The sequence below is a fragment of the Lagenorhynchus albirostris genome, chromosome 10, assembly GCF_949774975.1.
Source record: "Lagenorhynchus albirostris chromosome 10, mLagAlb1.1, whole genome shotgun sequence".
Classification (NCBI taxonomy): Eukaryota; Metazoa; Chordata; class Mammalia; order Artiodactyla; family Delphinidae; genus Lagenorhynchus; species Lagenorhynchus albirostris.
In genome coordinates, this window is record NC_083104.1 from 811,766 (window position 1) to 822,538 (window position 10,773).

The window sequence follows — 10,773 nt, forward strand, 5'->3', positions numbered from 1 at the left end:
GCCCGTGGGGAGGGGCTGGCCAGCAGGAGCAGCCCTCGCTCACGGCCCAGCTCTCTGGGCCTGTCTCCCCGGCTGCATGGAAATCCACGGTCACCGTGAAGGCCAGAGCCGGGAGGACGGTGAGGCCACAGGTCAGCCGCCGAGGCCCGTCCGACCGTGCGCCCGCCTGCCCGCAGCCTGCCCCTGCGCTTCTGGGTGAACGTGATCAAGAACCCGCAGTTCGTCTTCGACATCCACAAGAGCAGCATCACGGACGCCTGCCTGTCGGTGGTGGCCCAGACCTTCATGGACTCCTGCTCGACGTCCGAGCACAAGCTGGGCAAGGACTCGCCCTCCAACAAGCTGCTCTATGCCAAGGACATCCCCAACTACAAGAGCTGGGTGGAGAGGTGGGGGCGTGGGCCCGGGGCTGGGCGGGGGAGGGGCCGGGACCCAGCTCATGCGCCCGCCCACCGCAGGTACTACGCGGACATCGCCAAGATGCCCGCCATCAGCGACCAGGACATGAGCGCGTACCTGGCTGAACAGTCGCGGCTGCACCTGAGCCAGTTCAACAGCATGAGTGCCCTGCACGAGATCTACTCCTACATCAGCAAGTACAAGGACGAGGTAAGCTCGCCAGCCTCACCGAGCGTGCTCCCGCCCCGGCCCGGGCTGCCTGATGGGTCTGGGCGCGTCTCCAGGGCAGGGCACGGGCCATCCTCGACCCACGGCACCCGATCTGCTTCTGGAGCCGGGCCTCCCTGAGACGTCAGGACGGGCGACTGACTCGTGGGCTGCACTGGATGGACGGAGCGCAGGGCCGGAGGGGCAGGGCGGGCCTGGCCAGAGCCCAGGCCCTGAGGCCAGAGCAGGCCGGATGCTGAACGGCAGAGGCCCTGCGAGGCTGAATCAGAATGTCCTGGGAGGAGGGGGAGGGGGAGGCGGGGCCGTCGCCGGTGTGCAGGCTGTAGGGTCTTGGGCTGCTCCCGAGGGAGACGGCCTTTGGGGTTCAGAGACGGAGCCTGACTGCCAGGTGCGGGGAGCGGGGGAGCAGGGGCTGTGGCCGGGCTGCCCGGCTGCAGGGACCACGTCAGGAGCTGGAGGGCTCAGGTGCCAGCTCCAAGTTTTGAGTGGGTTTGAGAGGATGGGGCGGTGAGCGCAGGGGACCTGGCGGCAGGTCAGAGGATGGGGGTGCGGGCTGCGGTGCTTCCCGAGGGGCTGTGCTATGAGGGGTGCAGAGACGCGGGGCGATGGGGCTGTGGAGGGAGACGGCAGCACGGCCACGTGCTGGGGGCTGACTGGCCGCCGCGGGAGACCGGGGTGTGAGCACAGAGCCCAGCAGGACCCGCGGGTGCAGGGGGCAGGCCCTGGGGCTCGGGGGCCTGGAGGGCTGGCAGGGACCCGAGCCCTGTTCGGGTGGTTTTGGGGGATGAGGGGCGGCTGGAGACCCCGGGGTCGCGGGGTCTGGGGGTCCCGGCTCCAGGCCCAGGTCCCTCAGCTGAGAGTGGGTGGGACAAAGTGGCCTCAGCCTGGAGCCCACTCTGGACACAGCCGCTGTGTGCTACCCCGAGCCCCGGACAGGCCTGATGCCCGCCTCCCACCTCCACAGATCCTGACGGCCCTGGAGAAGGACGAGCAGGCACGGCGGCAGCGGCTCCGGAGCAAGTTGGAGCAGGTGGTGGACACCATGGCCCTGAGCAGCTGAGCCATCGGCCGTGACTGCCTGGCCAGCAGGAGAGTGAGAGGGCCCTCGGGGGCGGCCCTGTGCAGCAGCCGGAGCTGGGAGGTCCACGGAGGCAGCCTCGCCCCAACCGTACCAGGTGCCCTGCGCTGGGGGCCGGGTGTGCAGTCCTGGCCCCCCTCGCCGCCCCCGTCCCCTTCCCGCCTGCGGGGGTCCCGGTTCTTAATTGGTGTTGGTGAGACAGTGCCCTGCAGCACCTTCCACGCCCAGAGCTGCTCGCCGTGGGGCTGGGGAGCCCAGGTGTGGCCGGGGGCCTTCTCAGGACAGTGGGTGACTGCTGCTGAGGCCCCGGGGGTGAGGCAGGAGTTCTCCTGTAGGGAGTGGTTGGGCTGCCGAGGCCAGGAGGGCCAGGCCCAGGGGCTGGGAGGGGGTCAGCTGTGCCCGGCTCCCTAGGCAGAGTCTGAGGGCTGGGGCGTGGCTGGCGGCCGGGCGGGGAGGCTGAATGCCCAGGGCCCAGCCACAGCGAGCTGAAGTCGGTCCAGACGTCACCACCCACCTGCCACGTTCCGGCAACACCACACGCACCAGTGCACCGCCGCCACCATCCTCCGATTCACCGCGTGCTCTCCGCGGCCGAGGCCAGAGCGCCACGTCGACCTCGCCCAGAGAGAGGCCCCCGGCTCCCTCCCATGGAGGGGCTGCAGGACGGCTCCACGCGGGGCCCAAGTGACTTCCAGAAGGACTCGGATCCCGTTCCGTCCTCAGGGCTGTTCCTCTGGGAGCCGCTGGGGCCTGGGGCTCCGGGTCATGCGTGCACGTTCCCCTTATTTATTCCCCCCACCGCGCCCGCCCCCGTCCCGGGCTGAGCTCTTGGCTGTGGAGGTCCCGGGAGCAGCCCCGAGCACCCTCCTCCCCCCTCCCCGGCCCCCACCCGCCTCCCAGCGGCGTCAGTCTGGCCCCTCAGCAGCATGCTGGTCCCTCGGAGTGGAGGGATATCTGGGGGCTGTTGCTCGTCTTTTGGGGGAGCAAGGGGGTCCTGCTGTGCTCTGCTTGGGCAGCGGGGCCACGGGGGCCTCGGACCACACCCCCTGGCCTGGCCGGGAGCAGGACGCAGTGACCGGGGGGCCTGCAGAGCCGGTCTGCCCGTCCTGCTCTCAGCGAGCAAAACAGCACGTTTTTAATTAAAAAATCTGTACATATATATCCATATATATATATACATATATATGTGGTTCTAGCCTGTCTCCAGCCCCAGTGGGGTCCTGTATAGTTACCTGGAGGAGGAGAAATTTTACACTTTAGAATAAGAGAATTAAGGTAGCGGGAAAGCGATACCAAATGGTCGTGGAGAACGTGGCCAGAGCTTCCCCGCTGCAGCACCCCCGAGGCCTCCGCCCTCGACCTGCGGGTCGTCCTGTTTTCGTTTTGACGTGAGAAGGAGAGGACTTCTCGGGCCGAGAGCTTCCCGGACGCGGGCCGTGGATTCCTGCATGACTGTGCTAGCGTTTAGTCTGACTTGATCTTTTTAAAACTGCAAGTGTTGAATACTAGAGGTGGTTAGGCCCTTTTTTCATGTTTTTTAATTAATCAGTCACTTGTGAAGGCAGTGGCCTGTCCCCTTTTCAATTCACTTTTTCGACGGTACTACAGATTCCCGCGGACTTTAAGGGACAGCTAGCTGTGGCCGGCCCCACGCCCCCGGCCGCCCGTCTTGGGTACCCCCCCAAGCAGCGTGAGCCAGACCGCACACCTCCGTCAGCTGAGGAGCTGCTCCCTCGCGGGAGGAGGGGTGAAATCCGCCCCCTCCTGACTCAGGAAGCTCCTGGAACCGGGGTGCAGGGGTCCCTGGGCCCCGTGGGCACTGAGCAGGGCTCGGGCCCCCCGCGTGGCGGGTGTCCAGCGGGAGCTCAGGCCGGGCGGGCGCTGGCCGGGGCCGGGTTCTGTCCGGGTGCGGGTCTCGCTCCCCCCGAGTCTTCCCTGAAGCTGCTTCTGATCGAAGCCCCCGTTCTTCCAGCCCCGCTCGGGTCAGGGGGCTCCTGGGCCGCTGCGCCGCCGTCCAGAATCCAATCCCAGCCCCCCTTCCTCGGGCCTCCCCGGCCCCGTGCTTGCCCCACGGGCGGCGGGCTGGGCGGTGGTGACGCAGGAGGGGAGCCGGCCCTGCGGGCGCGAGGCCTCATGGAGTGCGTGCGCAAGCACTTTAGCGCCGTCTGTTTACACACGAGCCGATCGCTGATCTACGCCTGCAGCCCACCCCGCAGCACGGCCGCACCTTCCTCTCCCGGGGCTGGAGTCGGGCCAAGTCCTCCTCCTGGCTCGTCTCCAGGGTCCTGCTGGCTCCACGGCGCCTTCGGCACTGGGCCCAGGCGCCTGCCGTCACATCCCCGTCCTCCTGCCGGGCACTCGGACCCCGAGCTCCGGCTCTGGCCTGAGGGTGGCTGGAGTGTGGCATGGGAGCGCTGCTCTGTGCAGGTGGGTGGCCCCCAAGGCCCCTCTGCAGCCCCAGGGCCGGGGCTCTGGACTGTGGTGTGGGGCGGTGTGCCAGGAAGCCTGCCCGCCCCGACACTGCTGCTACTGCCCGCCGCCCCGGGCCCCCTCCCGCCCTCGCTCACACGCGTCTCAGGAGCGCCAGGGACAGCTCGGCCTCGGTCGGGAGCCTGGCCTCTCCATATACCTCGAGCTTGCCCGCACTCCCCGACCCGGGCCCCAGGCCCCAGGCCCCAGGCCCACGGGAGAGGTCCCCCCGCCCTCCCCGCTTTGCCCTTGCTGAGCGAGCCCCGCCTGGCTCTGCCGCCAGTGCTGGAGCTGAGGGCTCACGCCGTTGGTGCTACACAAGCTAGAATAGATATATTTAGAGAGAGAGAGATATTTTTAAGACGAAGCCCACGATTAGCTGTCCTTTGACGCCGCAAACCCTCACCCAAAAGAAGAGCGATGGCTCGGCAGCCTGAGCGGCCCCTCTGCCGCTGCCTCTCCCGGGGGCGGCGTGGCTCGCAGGCTGTGTAAATACACGGCCGTTTCCTAGTTTACTGTCTCAGATTTAGTACTTGTAAAGACACACACATTAAGGAGAGAATAAACATTTTTGCTAAAACTCGTGGCTCTGGGCTCTCCTTACTCGGGTGGGGGAGGGGGAGTCCTGGGCTGGGGCCACGCGGCCAGCAGAGCTGCGGGCACAGCCCGGCCGCCCCCCACCCGCGGCCGCATTGCCCGAGATGCCGGGACTCCTGCCCTCGGGGCGTGGCCAGTGCAGCAGGGCCTCCCCAGGACCTGGCATCACAGAGCTCCTGTGCTCCGGGCCCCCGGCCCACCGGGGAACCATCAGCTGAGACTGAAAACACAGGGCCCGAGCCCCCCCAGGGGGTCCTGTTGACCTGGGCCCACACGGTGTTCTCAGGTCCCCTGGGTGTTCTGCCTCGGCTCAGAGCAGTCGGTCCCTGGAGACCGTGTTAAAGTCCAGAGGGCCTGGGGAAGCCTGGACATTGGCCTGGGTCCCCGCCCTGAGCAGCAGCGTTGGAGCTGCGCATGCCAGATTTTCTCAGCTGGGAGCACCCCACTCAGAACCTTGCAGCTGAGGGGCCCAGTTTGGGCAGTGCTGGCCCTCCCAGCACAGGCCCATCGATCCGTCCCATGAAGGTTCTGGTAGGTGGTTTCCTGCCCTGACGGAGAAGGTGTCGGTGCAGGCTCTCCCAGCGTGTGGCTCTGGGCAGCACCCCGTCTGTCCCTGGCTGTTTCCTCCAGGGCCCAGTAGGCTCAGCCGTTCCTGCCCGGGGTGGGGCGTGGCTATCAGAGGTGACACCTGGGAGAGGCAGGCCCGGGTGTGGACGGGAGGAGCGTGATGGATCCCGAAGGGCGACCTGCACGTTTGCTTGTGCCTGATCTGCAGGCGGACACAGGCGGCTACAGTGATGAGGCTGACGGCCCGCTCGTGGTTCAGCCACTCTTGTGGCCAGTGAACTTGTGTGGACCTCACAGTGACCCAGACAGACAGGAAGCTGAGGGGCATGGTGGGGAGTGGCCTCGCGGGACTGGAAGCCGGCCACCACCTCACAGGAGAGAGGTCCCCAGAGAAGCCCAGCGGCACTCCAGCCTGCCTTCCTGCAGTATCTCCGACCCAAGAGCTCTGACAGTGGGCCATAAATCATCGTCAGTACCTCCTGCTCCAGAGTGGGCCCATCCTGACAGCCGGGGCTGCAGGCGGTGAGCTCGGCACCAGGCTCAATCACTAAGGAAATCAGTGTAATCAGCATGACATTGCATCGGAAACAGATTTAGCAAACACGGACCTGTTTGGGGTGTGACGCAGCCTGTCCCCACAGCTCTGTCCCCTCCGGCTTTCCGGCACAATCAGCCCTGCCTCAATTACCCTCATTAGGCTGCCGAGGGCCCCAGCCCCACCAGCCTGAGAGCAGGCGCCGTCTCTGGGCGCAATCAGCACTCACGGTGATCAAGTGTGATTATGCAGGGAGCGCCACGCGGCAGGGCGGGTGGCGCCTTCTGATTGCCGTGCACGTGGGCTCCTCCCGGCTGTTAGTCATCGGCTGTCAAGGCCGGGGCTCGCCAGCCGCTCTGGGCAGGGCACGGGGTGGGAGTGTCCGGGCGGCAGCGGTGAGGCTGGCTGACGGTCCAGCATGTCGGGCTGAGCCCTTCTGGGTGCCAAGCTCTGCGCTAAGCCCTGGTGATGGGGTGGCTGGCGGAGCAGGGACTCTGAGCAAGGCTAGGTAGCACCCAGGTGACTGCAGAGGGGGCATGTGGTGGCAGCCAGCTGGACAGACAGGGAGAGCCATCTGGGGAGGGGCAGTAGCGTGGAGACCCGAGAGGGAACACTGTCCCCTGGGCGGGGGCGACCCAGGCGTGCTCCATCAGGCAGCAGAGCCTGGGGGGTGGGCAGCGTGCGAGGCCAAGGATCGTCCCCGCTGAGAGGGGGCCTCAGGCCCAAGAGGGGCAGAGGCTGTTCTAGGCTCTTTGGGAAGCAAGGAGGGCAGGCTCTGATTCGCATCTGGAGGCTGTGTGTCTCCGGGGGCCTTGGCCCTGCTGCACCCCTCCGGGTCCTCCTGGAGACCCCGTAGCCTGTCAGGTGATGTTGCTTCACGGCATGTGTGGCGTTTCTGAAAATGGCTGGGTGGGGCCTTGGGACTCGTTCTGACCATGGGGGTGTCAGTGGAAGATGCTCGGGTCACATCTGCGCCGGACATCTCTCTCCTGGAGTGAGGGTTCCAGAGAGCAGGGCCGCCAGCCAGCATGCATTGGGGGAATGGCGTGAGCTTGTGCAGGACATAGACATTTGGAGAACTGTTGTTTCTGCAGCACAGCCCAGACCACACCGACTATTATAAGCTGGTAGCATTCAGGACACAGGAGGACCTGGGGACAGAGCTGTCTGTCCACCGGCTTGCTTGGGGTCTAATTAGTTTCAGAAATCGGCTGTTAGGCATCATTGCTGCGCCCAGCTGAAGATCCCCCCACCCCCCAGCACGTGTTCCTTGACCTGTTTACTTTTAGTGGATAAACACTTTTTCCTTATATAACCCCGTGACATTGTCAAAATTAGTATTTGCATATTTGAATCTCCTCAGTTGTCTCAAAACTGAGTTTTCCCAGGTGGTGTGCTGAATGAGGCCCCATGGCTTTGTGTCCTCCTCATCTAAGGCCCTGGGTCCGAGGCTCCGGTTACCGCCCTCCTTGGCCCTCGAGGCCTCGGCTGGCGGCCCCGCCCCCACCCCGGCGGCCTCTCCCTTCGCGGGTCCTTCAAACCGCCTCCTCTAAACACACTTGTCCCGTTTTAACTCGAAGACATTTTTTAAACGGAAACTTTATGGCGCTGTCATCACTGGATGACCGGTATCGCCTGCCCTCGATAGAAAATGGCCATAAAAATAATACGATGAAAGTGAAACTAATATGAAATTCTAACAACCAGCAGCTGTCTGCGGGAAGTTACCACGTGCCGGCCCCGCCCTCCTCCGCCCCGCTCCCCGAGTCCCCACCCTGCACTTCCGCTTCCGGTCAGGTTCTGCGCCACGGCCCTCCGGCCTCTCGTTCCCGACAGGAGGACGGCGCAGCCTCCTGGATGGCAGGTCTGTGCCCCGAAGCCCCCTGCAACCTCCTCCCCGCCGCCCTCAGGCGTCCGCCCCGCGGCCCAAGGGCCTTTCCTGCCTCGTCCATCCCGTCCCCGCCCCTTGCCTGTATCTCCCTGTGGGCTGGTCTCTCCTGCGACATCACACACACAGGTGTGACACCGCGGAGGGGACGCGGGGGAGGGCGCGGAGCAGCTTTTAGGGCAAGAAAGAGCCTCTTTTCTCTTCCTTGAATGAATTTCTCAAATAGAGTTTCTCAGACACACATTCCTCTAAAATGATCAGTCCGCCCTCCTGGCTTGGAAGCCGGGTCTCCTACCGAGTGCCGTGCGACCGCGAGCAGGTGTGTGTCTCGGCCTCAGCCTCCTGGTCGGTAAAGGGGGAGAACAGCTCTAGCAGACCCTGCGGGCCGACGGTTCGAGTCGTTACCCTGGAGGGTGGAGGCCGCCTCGAGCCAAGGAATCCCCTCCTCGCTCCGCCGCAGCCTGAAGGGAGGGGCCCTAAACCCCGTAGGCCTCCTCACGTGCCACAAGCAGAGTTTCAGTGTGCAGAGGACTCAGGGTCCCTGCCGCAGGCGCGGGCCTGGGGGCCGGCCGACTGAGGCCCCTGCTCCACCCCGTGAGGAAAGGGTAGGATGAAGGTCTGAGGGACAGCGGCCTGGGTCACAGAGGTGCTGAGGGGCCCAGCAGCAGCAGCAGGAAGGAGCCTGCAGTCAGCAAGAGGAGGCTGCTGGGCGGGGGCGGGGACCAGAGCCACATCCGGAGCCACTACAGAGGAGCACCTGCCCGCAGGCCTCGGTGTTCAGTGAGGACTGAGGTCGAGGACCAGAGGTGAGCGGGATCAGGGCTGCTGCCCACACAATTACAGGAAGACCTGTATGCACTCTAGTCTGAGCTGACGGTTCCCCATGGAGTTGTGCAGTGCACAACCTGTGCAGCTGTACAGGGAGGCCCTGAGTGCGTGAGACACTTGCACTGGAGGCCGGCAGAGGAACAGACCTCCCCTTCCTAGTGTCAGGAAGCCCTGTCAGCTTTGCGTCAGACCCCACCACTCTCCTGGGAAGAAGCAAAAAGGAGGGAGGGCCTGTTAGGGAGTTGAACTGTGACCTGGACTTGCCATTTTCCCAAAAGACACCGTTTAAATACCACAGATTGAGATATTTGAACGTTTAAGGTTTGTTTCTATTTCTCAGTAGGGCAGAAGCTTGGGGGCAAGATTAGATAAGTTACGGACAATTAAGAAATTACATTAACAAAACAGCAGCAGAGCTGTGTGCGTTTTCAACCCCAGAGGCTGCACTGGGCTGCGATTCAGGGCGCGGGTGTTGGACTCTGCCTGTGGCCTGAGTCCTTGGTCTTTGGAGCTGCTCCTCGCTTCTCACCTGGGGGGATGCTCCAGTGGGGCTGCCACGCCTCTGATGGGCACATGACCCCGACTGGCCAGTAAGAGCATCCCTGCTGGTCAGGCTCAGCATGTCACCTGATAGGAATGACGTTTTTCCCTGAGACTGTTAAAAAGGGAGAATACTCCTTAATGTGGGGTGTTCTGGGGGCAGGGGGTGCAGAATTCATGAACTTGCCTAAGAGTGACACCAACTCAAAAACATGGACCCAAGAGACGAGGGAGAGGGAGACAAACCTCCTGGACCCAGCCCCACCTGTAGACAGATCTGCGTGGCCTTCAGTTACATTAGCCAACACGTTCTTTTTTACGGCTTTGCCCAAATGGATCTGTCACGTGGGATGTAGGGAACGAGCCCCACGCTGCTTGACGCTCTGCCGCTGGTCGTTCGGGAGAGTTAGACTGGCCGCCTGACCTGAGACGTGCTGCGGGTACACACCTAGTGTAAAATATCTCAGTAAACTGTTTATGTTGGTGATGTGTTGAAATGATAGGCTGTTGGAGAGACAGACTTAAATAAGATTAAATTAAGTTTTACTTGTTTCTGTTAACTTTTCAGATGTGGCCACTAGAAAATTTAAAATTACATTTCTGGCTTCTGTTCTGTTTCCACTGCACAGAGTAGGACTAGACCAGTTTTCTAGGGATTCTAGGGATGAAAGAGCATGGGTGTGTGTGTGTGTGTGTGTGTGTGTGTGTGTGTGTGTGTGTGTGTGTGTGTGTGTGTGTGTGTGTGTGTGTGTGTGTGTGTGTGTGTAGGTGTGTGTGTGTGTGTGTGTGTGTAGGTGTCCGTCTTAACTACTGCTGCTTCGGAGAGTGAGTTCTGCTAACCAGAGGGGTTCTTGGTTTTCTGGGCTGTGGTGGATCTCAGCAAGTTCGGGGAGAGAACTGGGCAGGAGAGGAAATGCTCATTTTTGTTTCCTAAACAGCTTTGCTGAGCTGCATGTCACATACCACACAGTTCACCATTCAGAGTATACAGCTCAGTGCTTCATGTTCACACAGCTGTGTGACCACTGTAATCCCTTTTAGAACCCGGTCGTTGCCCCAGAAGGGCCCCATACTCCTTAGCTTCCACTTCCTCCCTTTCTCCGCACTCCCAGCCCCTGCCCCACTCATCTGCTCTCTGTCTCCATCCATCTGCCTGTTCTGGACACTTCACATAAATGCAATCACACAACATGTGGCCTTTTGTGTCTGGTTTCTTTCCCCTAGTGTAATGTTTTCAGAGTTCCTCCCTGTGGTAGCCTGTGTCAGTGCTTCGTTCCTTTTTATGGCTGAATGATATTCCACTGCATGGATGGACCACACACTGTTCATCCGTTCATCAGTTGAAGGGCCTTTGAGTTGCCTCCAGTTCTTGACTTATGAACGATGCTGCTGTGCACATTTGTGCACACGTTTTCATGTGGATATACGTTCATTCTCTTAGGCTTGTACCTAGGAGTGGAATTGCTGGATCATATGGTAACTCTGTGTTTAGTTATTTAAGGAACTGCTGGACTAGTTTCCACCATGTCTGCACCATTTTACATGCCCACCATTAGTGCACGAGGGTCCCCATTCCTCCAGGTTCTCACCAACGCTGGTGATCGTATGCCTTTTTGACCATTGCCAGCCTAGTGGGTGTGAAGT

At 62.2% G+C, this 10,773-nt stretch overlaps 1 protein-coding gene across 1 annotated transcript in view; it reads left to right on the forward strand.

The window, feature by feature from the left end:
* PLXNA1 (plexin A1) overlaps positions 1 to 4,754 on the forward strand; it is a 44,975-nt gene extending 40,221 nt beyond the window's left edge. Inside the window, exons 30-32 of the mRNA XM_060160963.1 lie at positions 177 to 389; positions 459 to 609; positions 1,592 to 4,754. Coding sequence (XP_060016946.1) covers positions 177 to 389; positions 459 to 609; positions 1,592 to 1,687 — 460 coding nt within the window. The 3' untranslated portion in view covers positions 1,688 to 4,754. The remainder of the gene's footprint in view (positions 1 to 176; positions 390 to 458; positions 610 to 1,591) is intronic.
* Positions 4,755 to 10,773: the final 6,019 nt, after the last annotated feature.